This window comes from Etheostoma cragini, chromosome 12, assembly GCF_013103735.1.
Source record: "Etheostoma cragini isolate CJK2018 chromosome 12, CSU_Ecrag_1.0, whole genome shotgun sequence".
Lineage (NCBI taxonomy): Eukaryota > Metazoa > Chordata > Actinopteri > Perciformes > Percidae > Etheostoma > Etheostoma cragini.
Genome location: NC_048418.1, coordinates 15,935,612 through 15,948,727, shown reverse-complemented (window position 1 = coordinate 15,948,727; position 13,116 = coordinate 15,935,612). Strand labels below are relative to the sequence as shown.

The 13,116-nt window shown below is 45.1% G+C and overlaps 1 protein-coding gene across 9 annotated transcripts in view; it reads left to right on the top strand.

Moving 5' to 3' along the window:
• The window catches only part of kmt2cb (lysine (K)-specific methyltransferase 2Cb), a 68,284-nt gene that overhangs the window by 49,740 nt on the left and 5,428 nt on the right, over positions 1-13,116 (top strand). For 7 of the 9 annotated variants that reach the window (XM_034888896.1, XM_034888893.1, XM_034888897.1 and 4 more), the window contains 16 exons: positions 120-2,102; positions 3,468-3,775; positions 3,905-5,472; positions 5,561-5,672; positions 5,891-5,957; positions 6,059-6,119; positions 6,231-6,463; positions 7,263-8,912; positions 9,137-9,328; positions 10,000-10,164; positions 10,260-10,389; positions 10,490-10,637; positions 11,311-11,495; positions 11,658-11,794; positions 12,125-12,407; positions 12,648-12,784. In XM_034888896.1, the coding sequence (XP_034744787.1) occupies positions 120-2,102; positions 3,468-3,775; positions 3,905-5,472; positions 5,561-5,672; positions 5,891-5,957; positions 6,059-6,119; positions 6,231-6,463; positions 7,263-8,912; positions 9,137-9,328; positions 10,000-10,164; positions 10,260-10,389; positions 10,490-10,637; positions 11,311-11,495; positions 11,658-11,794; positions 12,125-12,407; positions 12,648-12,784 (7,359 nt within the window). The remainder of the gene's footprint in view (positions 1-119; positions 2,103-3,467; positions 3,776-3,904; positions 5,473-5,560; positions 5,673-5,890; positions 5,958-6,058; positions 6,120-6,230; positions 6,464-7,262; positions 8,913-9,136; positions 9,329-9,999; positions 10,165-10,259; positions 10,390-10,489; positions 10,638-11,310; positions 11,496-11,657; positions 11,795-12,124; positions 12,408-12,647; positions 12,785-13,116) is intronic. The other 2 variants (XM_034888891.1, XM_034888892.1) reach the window with 2 other exon arrangements.

Sequence of the window (13,116 nt, the reverse complement as noted above, 5' to 3'; positions counted from 1 at the left end):
CCTCCACATTAACCCTGATGACATTGGTGGTTAGTAGGTCCAGTTCATTTTTGGCATGAGACTGATATTTGAGACCTTTTTGATGTCTAATCCCACTTTTCACTGTGCCCTTTCAACAGCAAATGAGACAGAAAAGCAAACAGCAAGCCAAAATTGAAGCCACTCAGAAATTGGAGCAAGTTAAGAATGAGCAACTCCAGCAACAACAACAGCAGCAGCAGACCAACAGCCAGTCAGAGGGAGATGGCAACAACAGTGGAAACCAGAGCCCAGCTTCCCAGCCCAGCAATGGCAGCATGTCCCCCATGCAGCAGCTCAATTCTAAAGATGGCTTTGCCAGGCCACAGCTACCAGGGACGCCCACTTCAGGTCCCCCAGAGGATGTGTTCTTACGACCCCCTCCTCCCCCTCCTTCTGGCTCTTCCTCCCAACCTCAGTCCCCACAAGTATTCTCACCAGGTTCATCTGGTTCCAGACCCTCTTCTCCATGGGACCCATATGCCAAGATGGTTGGGACCCCAAGACCACCAACTCTCGGGCCAAATGCATGTCGCAGAATGCCTGTGGAATCTGGTAAATCTCCCACGTCCTTGATGGAGCAGCAGGACAGAGGGAGGCCCTCTCCTGCTCATGAATCCTTTGGATCTCCAACATCCATGAGCAGTGACCCTTATGCCAAACCACCCGACACCCCAAGGCCAACTGGGGAAATGGACCCTTTCCTGAAGCCTATGGGTCCCCCCAGGGCCAGTCAAGCAGCTCAGGGAAGGCCCCCAATGGGTTCTCCAGGCAGAGACCCATACTCAAGGCCCATGATAAGAACTGAGGCCTATCAGCGCATGGCCCAGAACAGGATGATCTTGTCTGACCCTTACTCAAGGCCTTTACTTACACCAATCCCTGGAAGTAATGAGTCTGGCTCAATCCCTCTGTTCAAAACACCTATGCCCCCTCCTCATGATCCTTTCAATCGACCAGGTCCACATCTTACTGATAGGTTCTCTCAGAATCAACAGAATGACCCCTATGCTCAGCCTCCACATACCCCAAGACCATCTGGGAATGACAGCTTCACCAGTCCTCCTAGAATGGGCCAACATCACCCTCAGATGCACTCATTTGCTCAGCCAGGACCAATGACTCAGATGTCTAGAAATCCTTATGCGCATGCACCTTCCACTCCAAGACCAGACCACTTCACATATGACCCCTTTGCTCAGCCCTCGGGTCCTAACAAGCCAGCTGCTGACCCTTTTGCTCAATCTACAGGCAACCAGCGATCCATCAATGAACCTGGTGCTCAGCCTTGCTCATTTTTTGACCCCTATGCCAGACCTCCCGGCACCCCACGTCCTCATGACAACTATGGTCAGCCTTCAAACACCCCTAACCCATCCTCAGACCCTTACTCACAGGCTCCTTCTACTCCCCGCCCTAGTGGGATGAACCAGTTCACTCATCAGTCACTTCCAGGACAGAGGATTTCACCTTCACACTCAGTGGACCCTTATGCTCAGCCACCAGGTACTCCACGGCCCTCTGTGGCAGAGAGATTTTCTAAGTCACCAGGCAGTCAGAGGGGGCCAGTAGAGACATTTACAAGTATACCTGGGACATTACGGACAGGGAGTAGCGACATGTTTTCCCCGTCTGGGGCCCTCAGACCAATGCTTAATGACCCCTATGCCCAGCCTCCAGGGACCCCACGGCCTGGTCCTGATGTGCTCAGCAGACAAGGGCCAAGGCTAGGGCTTATGGGAAGCCAGGATCTTTTCTCCACACCTCAAGGTAGACTTCATGAGCCCTTCTCTCATCCAGGCTCACAAACACCTAAACACCATAGTGTTTCAGATGATGGATATACTCAGTCACCCTCCAGAAGACCCAGTCAGACACCTGGCCATGACCCATACGAGCAAGTCCCCATGGCAACTCGTCCACAGTCAATAGAAAAAATGGAAATAAAAGATCAGTCATGTGTGGTCAACAATGGAACTGTCCCTCAAGACCCAGGCCTACTATCTAATAACCCACAAATACCTGGCGCTTCCTCTGAGGCACAGGGTGTTGCTCTTGCTGAGAGTGAGGAAAGACTGAGACAGGTACATGTTGTTTATGTTCTATTTTAAATGTCATAATTCATACATTACTATTTTAATTTTTACTAATGGTTTTTTGTTTAACAACCTGGGTCATATTTTCAATTTAGCCATGATTGTTGTTGGCTATTATTATGACAAAGTCAGTTATTGACCCACCTCCCCCCCCCCTTTAGCCATATTATGTAAATAATTTATCTGGAGGCAGAACCTCAAGTGAGCACACCTGAAACATCACATTCCTTAGAAGAACCGTGTGAGTGCACAGCTATCAATGGTAGGTCAAAGTTGGTCCAGTAACTCAGGCCATTACAACAGATAGTTTTAGTAAGAGTGTTACATTTTTCTTAATTTTCTTTTTCAAATAAATGTAGTGAAACTGGGGGCTTGTGTCAACCAATATCTGACCATTGCTGTTACTTGGTTTGAGCCTACAACATACACATAAAGCACTTGTCCAACTATTCACTACAAAACAAACCAGCAGTAGTAAGTAAAAAAAAAATTTTAAATATTAAATGGGAATGACAAAATTACAACTTACAAAATGAAGTTTGTTCTCCGTCTGTTGATGCGAAACTTTTATCCATACAGTCAATTATACTGTATTTGCATAAAGCAGTAACGTCTCCATTCTATAATAGGCAGATGGTCACAGCCAGACAGCATCATGGTATGAACACAATAACCACAGACTTTGAACAACAACCACATTAGTCTCCTTCCCATCTAACTTACAAATGAAAACACCTTGTCCTGCACCATGGCTTGTTGAACAAGCCACCAAACAAACATTCACCAGGAAAAGGTGATCTGCTAGTTGGCAAGCTAGATAGCTAATTAGCTGTTCAGTAGTCTTGCATAGCCAGAGCAACCTCCACAGCGCTACAGAGGTGTGGCTAGTCTACACAACATTCCGGAATGGGAGAAACGTGTACTCTGGTTTAGTGGCCTTTCTTTAAACCAATCACAATTGTCTTGGCCGGTGCCTCTGGAAAATAGTCTCGGGAAGGAACTCGGGCATTTTTTAATACAACCAAGATGGCTGCAGTTTATGTAAAACTTTTTGTTAAACTACTATTTTCAATTTCTGATGGCAAAAATGGCAACACTTGTTCATTGATGACACACCATCACAGCTTATCTTTGCATGCTGCGGTCTGTTCACAATTGTCTATCAGCTCACCAATACATCACATGTTCTGTTGCTCTGATTGGTTGATAATTGGTTGATAACGCCCCTTGGAAATAAAAAATGAACTGACGTTCCGGACCAACTGGATTTTGCGATCGCAGGCTACATGGCCCATTTACCTTGTTTTTAAAAAAAGGTTTAAATATCTGTATGTTTGTTGTTGTGTTTTGTAGCGACAACGAATTAGAGAGCTAATCCTTAAGCAGCAGCAACAGAGGAGTGCTATTCGACAGGAGAGAGGCGCTCAGGATCCCGCTGGCAACATAAACCCAGGACCACCCTGGCCCCAGGAGGGCCCTGGGCAACAGGGGGAAATGTTCAACCGGCCTCCTCCACCTTATCCCGGACAAGGACCCATGAGAGGGCCAATGCGGTTTCCTGGACCTTTTCCAGGCGATCAGCGTGTACCTTTCCCTAATGAAGGACAACTCCTCAGGGGCCCACATCCTGGAGATCCTAATTTAAAACATCAGGGACCAAGGTTTGTGTGATATTTTTGTATTAAACCCTTTGAAATCCAGATATTCTGTAATTAGTAACAGCACACTGAAAAAATATAGAAATTTCTTCCCATCTATTCATAAATTTTTTTTTTTAAATCCTATTTTAGGTTTGCATTCTCAGCAGGGCTTCTAGGACCTCATGGGGCCCAAGAGTTCTTTCCCCGTGGGCAACACCCAATGCAGGATATCCCTCCTCAAATGAGACGGCCAATGTCTGTTGAAATGGCAAAGAGTATGGGAGGTAACCCTATGGGAATGCCCCAGCACTTTCCACCACGTGGAATGCCAGTGCAGCAGCACAACATAATGGGCCAACCTTTCATTGAGCTGCGACACAGAGCAGTAGAGAACAGGCCACGTATGCCATTTCCCCCTGGTGCCATGCAAGGAAGCAACATGGATCCCAACTTTCAGTGTCAAAGGCTACCAGTCTTTCCAGGAACACCCGATTCCAGGTTTGCTTCAAATCAGGGGCCCAGGGTGGTAGACCCCATGGCCAGCCACACTGGCCATGTACAGCTATCTGCCAGCATGGACAATCTTCATCAGCATGCCCAAATGTCAGGAAATAACACACTCAAACAATCTCATTTTATGAGATCTATGAGCCAGCCTGCTTCAAGCGAGACCCAGAACATGGCACCATCTATGATCCTGACTGCACCCTCTGCTGGGCAGACAGAGGCAGTCTCAGTGTCTGGCAGTGAAGCTGTGGAGGAGAAACTGGATGCAGAAGAATCAGCAGTCAAAGATCTTGAGGATGTGGAGGTGAAAGACTTGGTGGATGCTGACTTGGAAAACCTAAATTTGGATCCAGAAGATGGCAAAGACCTAGATCTCGAGACAAATGACCTACATCTTGATGACTTCCTAACATCTGGGAAATTTGACATCATTGCCTATACAGACCCTGAGTTAGATGACATCAAGAAAGACATGTTTAATGAGGAACTGGATCTCAGTGATCCTATGGATGATAATGCAGACACTACAGACATCAACAAAAACTCAAGCACAGGAACTGAGGCGTCATCCAGTTCAGCATCTGTACTGGCAAAGTCAGAGGCCTCAGGTGAGCAGTCTTCAGCTGAAGTCAAGTTGGAGGCCTCTGGGAGTCAGGAATCTGCTTCTTTGGCACCTGGGCAAGAAATTAAAACAGAAGTCAAGGACTGTCAGAAACCCTCTGATCTGGTAGATCAGAACACATTAACCTCAAGCCAGCAGGGAGTGCTGTCTGACTCCACCCCAGTCCTGTCTAGTTTACTCATTAAGCAGCAGCCTGAGGAGCAGTCATTAAATCCAATCGGTGAATCTGTCAGTCAAGGAGGTAACCTCATGCCCCAGCAGAACCAAGTCACTGAAACTCAGCATACCTCCGGACTTACAATACCCGATGCCACAACTGCCGGAGAAGCTTCTATGACTGGATTTGGGGTGGAGCACCAAGTCGGGCTAGCGTCTGAAATGGACCAGAGCGGTCTGACCCCAGCCCAGCAGGCAGCGTTGAACCAGGCGCTGAGTCAGCACAGCCAGCTACACCGTCCTCTTCTGCTAGAGGAGCAGCCACTCCTATTGCAGGACCTCCTAGACCAGGAGAGGCAGGAACAGCAGCAGCAGAGGCAGATGCAAGCCATGATACGACATCGCTCCAGCGACTCCTTCTTCCCCAACATTGGTAAATTATTTAGGCCACAATTTGTCAGGATAGGTTAATGTTTGAGATTACCAGTCCTTTCTAAGAGTGCATTATGTGTAATTTGCAGATTTTGATGCCATCACTGACCCCATCATGAAAGCTAAAATGGTTGCCCTGAAAGGCATCAACAAAGTCATGGTTCAGAACAACATGGGAATGACCCCAATGGTCATGAACAGGTAAAAACTTTGCTTGGTACCGCGTGTAATACTGGTAGTGGGAGTATTTTTATAGTATTAACTAAGTAGTATTATAATGTATTAGTTTGGTTTTCAAGCAATGGTAATACCAACTTAATAGCCCAGCCACTAGGATATTGTGCAACTATTTGAAGAAGTGCTACTGTGATTGATTAAATTACTAAATGGTGCATGGTTGTGGTATTGCTCTTTTGCAGATTTCCTCCTGGTCCTGCACCATCTTGTCCTGAAAGCACACCGCTTCCTCCACAAGTTGTTGGTCAGGTAATTGAATCCTTACATCTGCTTAGATGTTATTTAAACTATATAATGAAAAATATCTAAGTTGCAAATATACGGTAACTTATTTGTAACCTTGCTTTTAGGATGGCAAATTGACACAAGTAGCAAGACCAAATCCACCAAATTTTGGACCAGGATTTGTCAGTAAGTCATCTTAAAATAATATGCATTTTCAACTTTTTGGTTCTTCAGGCCTGAAATGTTAAGCTGTTTGTTTTTCATGTTTTTAAGTTTGCTAACTTTTTCTGCTTTCAGACAATGCTCAGAGGGCTCAATATGAGGAGTGGCTCCAGGAGACTCAGCAACTACTTCAAATGCAGCAGAAGTTTCTGGAAGAGAAGATTGGGGCTCACAGGAAGTCTAAGAAAGCCCTGTCTGCCAAGCAGAGAACAGCTAAGAAAGCAGGGAGAGAGTTCCCTGAGGAGGACGCTGAGCAGCTCAAACATGTCACAGAGCAGCAGGGTGTAGTGCAGAAACAACTGGAGCAGGTAAATGTTAGGCCTGTCAAGCTCCACCACCAAATTCTATCTCAGCCCTCCTTTGCGCAATGGGTGCCCTAAGCATTGTCCTTTCATTGATCATATGGAGCAGAGTTTATTGTTTAAAGTATGGATTGGAAAATAACAGAATTAGTTGCCCCACATCCCTGGCGTGCTTAGGACCATGTTATGGAGAGGGTGTGTTGCTGAAATAATGTAAAACTGAGCAAACGGGGGAATAAATATTCAATCCGTATTAACTAAAGACACTTATTATTACTTTCTAACTGTAAGTCTGTTTGCAATGACACAGGTTATTATAGGAACATGCTTTTCATTATCTTCAATTATTTTATTTACGCTTTTGAGAGCAGAGGTGCTGCCTGACTGTAGCTTACCTTTTAAAGCACCTCATAAGTATTAAAGAATTGACCATTTAGTCTAATTTATCCAACCGAAAATGTAGGTTTAAGGTATGTATTTAAAGGTATAAATGTTTCTATTTTCTTTCCAAGCAGATGTAGAAAAATAATATCTGACAAACTGAAGAATTCAAAACGCACAGGCCTGTGTCTGCACTGCACCTGTAGAAAAATGATCTTGGCTGATTGTACTTTCCAGCTCCTGCTTAAAAGTTAAATTTTTCACTTACTGATTGAAATTAAAATCATTCATCCCCTCCCTTGGGGAAACCTGTGTCCTGGTTAATTTTTCTTGTAAATGTGATAAAACGCCTTGCGCCTTTTTGTAAAAGTCTTTGAGAACCTGAATAACATTTTTTGTGAATATGTTTTATGTTTTATTTCAGATCCGCAAGCAGCAGAAGGAGCATGCTGAACTTATTGAAGAGTACCGAGTGAAACAGCAGCAAAATAATATGACACCTATAATGCCTGTGATGCACCCAATGCCTGGTCCTGCTGGCATGGTCCCCAGTGGACCACCAATTGTCCAACCTCCTATGAATCCCATAATGCAAATGCCACATCATCCTGGCCCGCAGAATCCACCTACTTGTATGCCCAATCCACCACCTGGCTGGCATCCTGGTGCTCCCATGTCGATGGCGGGACCAGGAATGCCCCCCATAATGCCCCCCCAGGTACCTGTGGGAAATGCAGGCCAACCACATCAGATACCAATGGGTAACATACCTCAACACTCACAAATACCTGTGGATTCCCAGGCTCCACCACCACCTGCACCAGGTGGTATAAAACCCATGCAGGCAGGTGGTGTGAAATTTGATGACAACAACCCATTCAGTGAAGGCTTCCAGGAGCGGGAAAGGAGGGAGAGGCTTAGGGAGCAGCAGGAGAGACAGCGGGTCCAGCTAATGCAGGAAGTTGAACGACAGAGAGCCCTGAAACACCGTATGGAAATGGAGCAGCAAGGGATGATGGGGCCAGATGGGAACATGGCACCACTTGCTCAGATGCCATTTTTTAATGCTGAGCTACCACAGGACTTCATGCAGCCTCAGAGGCCTCCTTTGCAACAACAGCAACAACTTGCACCAATGTTCCCCCAGCAGCAGGGCATGCAGCATGGGATGGGCTCACCACCTGGGACATTTATGCAAGGTGAAAGGAGGGCCATGATGGGCAATGGAATGATGCCACGTGACATGGGACCTGGTTTTGGGCCTGATAATGTTGCCCTACAAGCACCTAATTTTCCCAAGGGTCAACCCAGACCACGTCAGTTCAGTGGACCAGGAATGATGCTTCAGGTGCCAGGTGAGGGTCCACCATTTGGAGGGGACTCAGCTACACCTCTACCGTCTAACTTTCCAGGCTCAGGTCAGTCTCTAATCCAACTCTACTCGAATATCATCCCAGACGAGAAGGGGAAAAAGAAGAGGAGCCGCAAAAAAAAGAAGGATGATGATGCTGATTCAGTCAAGACACCTTCAACTCCACACTCAGACCTTACAGCCCCTCTCACACCATGTGTCTCAGACACCTCCTCAACTCCAACCAGAAACACTCATCTTTTCTGTGAACAGGACTTGTCAAGGTCTCCCTTACTGGGATCTTCCACCCCCAGTCACTCAGAACTGGAGAGACAGCTTTCTGGAGGCCAGTCTGGATACCCTTGTCTCTTATCAGACACAGCAAGAACCCAGGCTCAGGAACATGACAGGATCCTTAACAACATAAAGCTGGAGCAGACTGATGCCAGTGAGTGTCATGGGCCTCGGGAAGGGCCCATCAGCTCAGAAATGAGCTCTGTGAAGGAGGAGGGTAATAAAGGGAGTGTGTCTCCCTTCCCTGCAGGGGAAAGTCCAAACAAGGGGGAGGGTGGCAATGAACTACTAAAACACCTTCTAAAGAACAAGAGTACACCTCCACCTGGATTGTCCCAGCAAAGGTCCGAGGAGAGCATGCGCTCAGAGGAGGAGGAGCCTGCCGACTGCAAAGCCCTACTGAGGCAAAGCTCAATGGACAGCAATGGGGTCAGTATTAGTCATACAGTTAAAGCACTGAGGGGGGATCAACATAGTGAGTCATATACAGGCTTAGTGATTCAGATAGGGGAGATGCATCATAGTTAAATTGGTGTTAGACATAGCTGTTTTTTTATGAATGAGTCACAGCTCTGTGATTGCCATAAAGCTGCTCAAGTAATTAGAAGTTTATTCATGCCTTTTTATGCAAGAAGATATTTTTTCACCTCCAGGCGTACTCAGATTGCACCCTTGAGTTTCCTGGACCTGTGCTCCCGGAACAGGAGAAGAAGAAAGGGAGGAACAAGAGGGCACCGAAAGGAGGGGAGAAACCTGCATCGCGCTACAAGAAGAGGAAGAAGGAAGGAGATGAGAGACAACTAATGCACTCTGGCCATGACACTGTAATGACCCAAATCAAACAGGTAAGATTGATTTTCATGACCTTATAACCTGTTCTAAAATGTTAAAGCTGCACCGCTGCATATCTTATGGAACAAAGGATGGTAGAACAATTAGCTTGAAATCTGAATGTTTTATTCAGAATTTAACACTATTAATTACTGCCAGAATGGAAAATGGTCTCTGTTGAGCGCACAGACACTAATTTCACATATGATAAGCATATTACTGTAATTAGGCACTGGTTGGATGACAGTTGCACACACAGGTTTTAGAAGCTGGTATTCTTTAGGGGAAGGAGATTGTAATTACATTGCAAGTACCTCATTGATTGAGGCTTATTGATTTAAATGTTATGAAGCTGACTCACTTATTAGAAATGTAGTACAATATTATTTCATCATCACAAAACCAAATACATATCCAACACCCAATGAATGCTAATGCTTGAACTGGCTTAAGAATTGCCTTTGTGGCGGTGGAAGGTTATTTGTTTAAAAAAAATCTAACTTTACAAGATTAATCATGCTAGTTATGCTACGTTGATCATAAATAAAATGTGTTTTTTAGTGGTGTATGTATACATTCCATACTTTTGCTTGGTGTTTTGTACTAGAGTATCCATTGTACTTGCATACTTGTTCTGATTTCACTCCTATCCATTCCCCTGGTCCTGTTTTCTCTCCTGACACAGCAGCTCTCCCTGCTGCCCCTCATGGAGCCACTGATTGGGGTCAACTTTGCCCATTTCGCTCCCTATGGCAGCGGCCAGCTCAATGGAGAGAACCTCCTGTCTGGTACCTTTGGCAGCGCCTCATTGGATGGAGTCTCTGACTATTACTCCCAACTGGCCTACAAGGTGATCACTGCTTACCTTACCAAGTTGGAACTGGGTACTGTTAAGTGTGCCTGCAAAATGATGTGCTGACACTGGATTGGTTGTGATTCCTACAGCAGAGTAACCTGAGCAATCCACCAACACCACCAGCGTCTCTTCCTCCAACTCCACCACCTGTGAACCGACAGAAAATGATCAATGGATTTGCTACGTCAGAAGAGCTTGCCAGCAAAGCTGCTGCCATGGGTAAGCATTCACAAAGATGGACCATTTTATAATTTTTTAACATGTATTTCCATAATTTCAGGTAAGCACAGTATTGACAATGTGCTTTTGTTTCAAACAGTGTCCAAAGGCCTGGTCCCAAAGCCATTACATGTCCCATTTAGGACCGAGGAAGACCTACTAGCCCGAGCCATCGCACAGGGTCCCAAAACTGTGGATGTTCCGGCCTCCCTCCCCACCCCTCCTCACAACAACCAAGAGGAGCTCAGGTAAATACATAAATAACAGTAATTCTGCACCATTTAAAACTGTCATTAGAGGGTGACACAGGAATCAATTGTTGCTCCCATCCCATCCTGAGGCCACAAAAATACTCTTGTCATATCCCGATCGCGTGACAAAAATAATCTTGCAAAAATCCCGGGAGAGAATCCCGTCCCGCTCCCGTTTCATTCCCTATGATGTCTAAAGTTATCATCGCGCTTCTCCCGTTAGAAAAGAGAAAAAGATAAAGAGACATTCTTTTAGTGTATATTGTTGTCCGTCACTGTCTGTAGGATAATTAGCCGGTTGATATCGCATGTGTGCATTTGGTTAATCGCAGTCAAATCACTGAGGTTGCCTCGGAAATTTAGGCTACACTATACATGCATTACCTGCAGGCCTAGGCAAATTCATTACATAATTCCTAACGGAGGTCTCGCACTCAAAACATGCATTTCTCCGTCCCGCTCGCTCCCGTTGATTTCTGTGCTCTGTTTTTGTCCCTATCACGTTACCAACAGTGAAATTGACTACCGTACCGCGAGAGTCCCAAAATATTGTTGTTGAAAAAAGTGTTGCTTACTCATGTAATCATGTTATAATAATTGATTTGGGCTGCATGGTCTTGACAGAGGTGGTTAATACTTGTTATTGTTTCTCCCCGTAAATTAACAACAGTAACAGAGGACAGGAGCCTTGCAAAGATAGGGACACACCTGACAGTTTTGTTCCATCCTCATCTCCTGAGAGCGTGGTTGGCATGGAGATCAGTCGCTACCCAGACCTGTCTCTGGTGAAGAAAGAGCCACTGTCCCCCTGCCTGTCTCCTGTCCTCCCCATGCTTCCTGCACCTGATGGGAAAGGTAATTTATTTAACTCATGTATTAAAACATTTATTGCTGTGACTGCAATCGTAATAAACTGGATGTTTTGTGTATGTATGCAATTGAAACACAAAACTCCAGCATACCTTAGCTGTGTGTTGGCAGTTTTTTTTATGAATGTCCTTCTTTTTCATTTTCTAGGGTCACAAATCAAACTGCAGGATATAAAAACAGAGCCGTCTATGATGTTCTTCGGATCCCCCTTTGGCGCCATGTCTAATAATTCCAAACAGGGGCTGGTGTCTGTAGCTATCACACTGAGACCAGCTGCAGCAGAGGTAGGAATACGTAATCAATGGTTTTAAATACTGTGGTCTCACAGAAAATTCAGCAAATACTTGAGTTTTTGTTATAGGACTGTCAGTCCGAGTTCTGACAAACTTGATCCCTCTTTTTGATCCCCCATTTTTTTGCAGGTCTGTTTGTCAGAAGATTAGATAATTTTACATCATAATTACTTTTACATCACAAATGGTAATTCTGTACACCTAGATTCTGTTAATCTAGGTGTACAGAATTACCATTTGTGATGTAAAAGTTTAATTTGCTGAAACCATTCATAGATTTTTGATAAAAGATCTAATCAACTATACTTTTTCCCCCCTCAGAATATCACGGGTGTAGTGGCAGCCATTTCAGACCTACTGTGTGTGAAGATCCCCAGCAGCTATGAGGTCAGCAGCACACCAGACAGGGGGCCACTATCTCTACTCAGTGGTCAAAGGGTGGGGCCCCATGGCATGGATCCTCGGCCTCCCATGCTCTTCCACGGACAGGGAGACAGTGGTGGGCTTCACGGACGCCCGGGACAGATGATGAGGCCCAGTGGCGCGCAGGCGATGATGCAACAGCAGCAGGCACATCATTTCCGTTTCCATCCCAACAGCCCTGGTAAGGCAATGCAGCTAAATTAAACAGTATTTGTTTTTTAAACATAATGACTTCCTGTGAAAAAGCACAAAGTAACAGTTGTCTAGTCTCCATTTCTGTAATAGTCAGATTTATTTTCTGAGTTAATATTTATGTTACCTTAATGTTAAGCATCATACCTTAAAAGTTTTACTATCAAAGAATGCAGTTTGAAATGGATATTATTTAAAAAATAAAATGACATATTTTCTGTTACTGCAGGAGCAGCTCTAGCTCGACCTGACCAGAAGACCCCTGCCAGTCCTGGATGTAGAAATCAGTGGTGCTGCCACTGTAAGGTGGTGGTTCTGGGAAATGGAGTGCAGAAATCTATCAAAGATCTTCCCGCCCACATGAAGGTACCAAATTATTTAGGCTTCACTACTCTGAATGAGTGGAATATTAAGTAAGCAGGCCACCTTTCAGCTGAAGCACTTAGATGTTAAAAGTGTGATTTTTGAGAATAAAATGTTTTAAATACACAGTGCCAGTTCATATAAAATCATCTCTGCCCTTATGGATAGATTTATGATTGATTTCCCAATGAGGGGACTAGACAAGCCATGACTGGAAGCCCGGACCTTACGTTACGTTAGAGGATATACTACTCATCATACAGTGTGTACGGAAAGTATTCAGACCCCTTTAAATTTTTCACTCTTTGTTTCATTGCAGCCTTTTTCCAAAAATC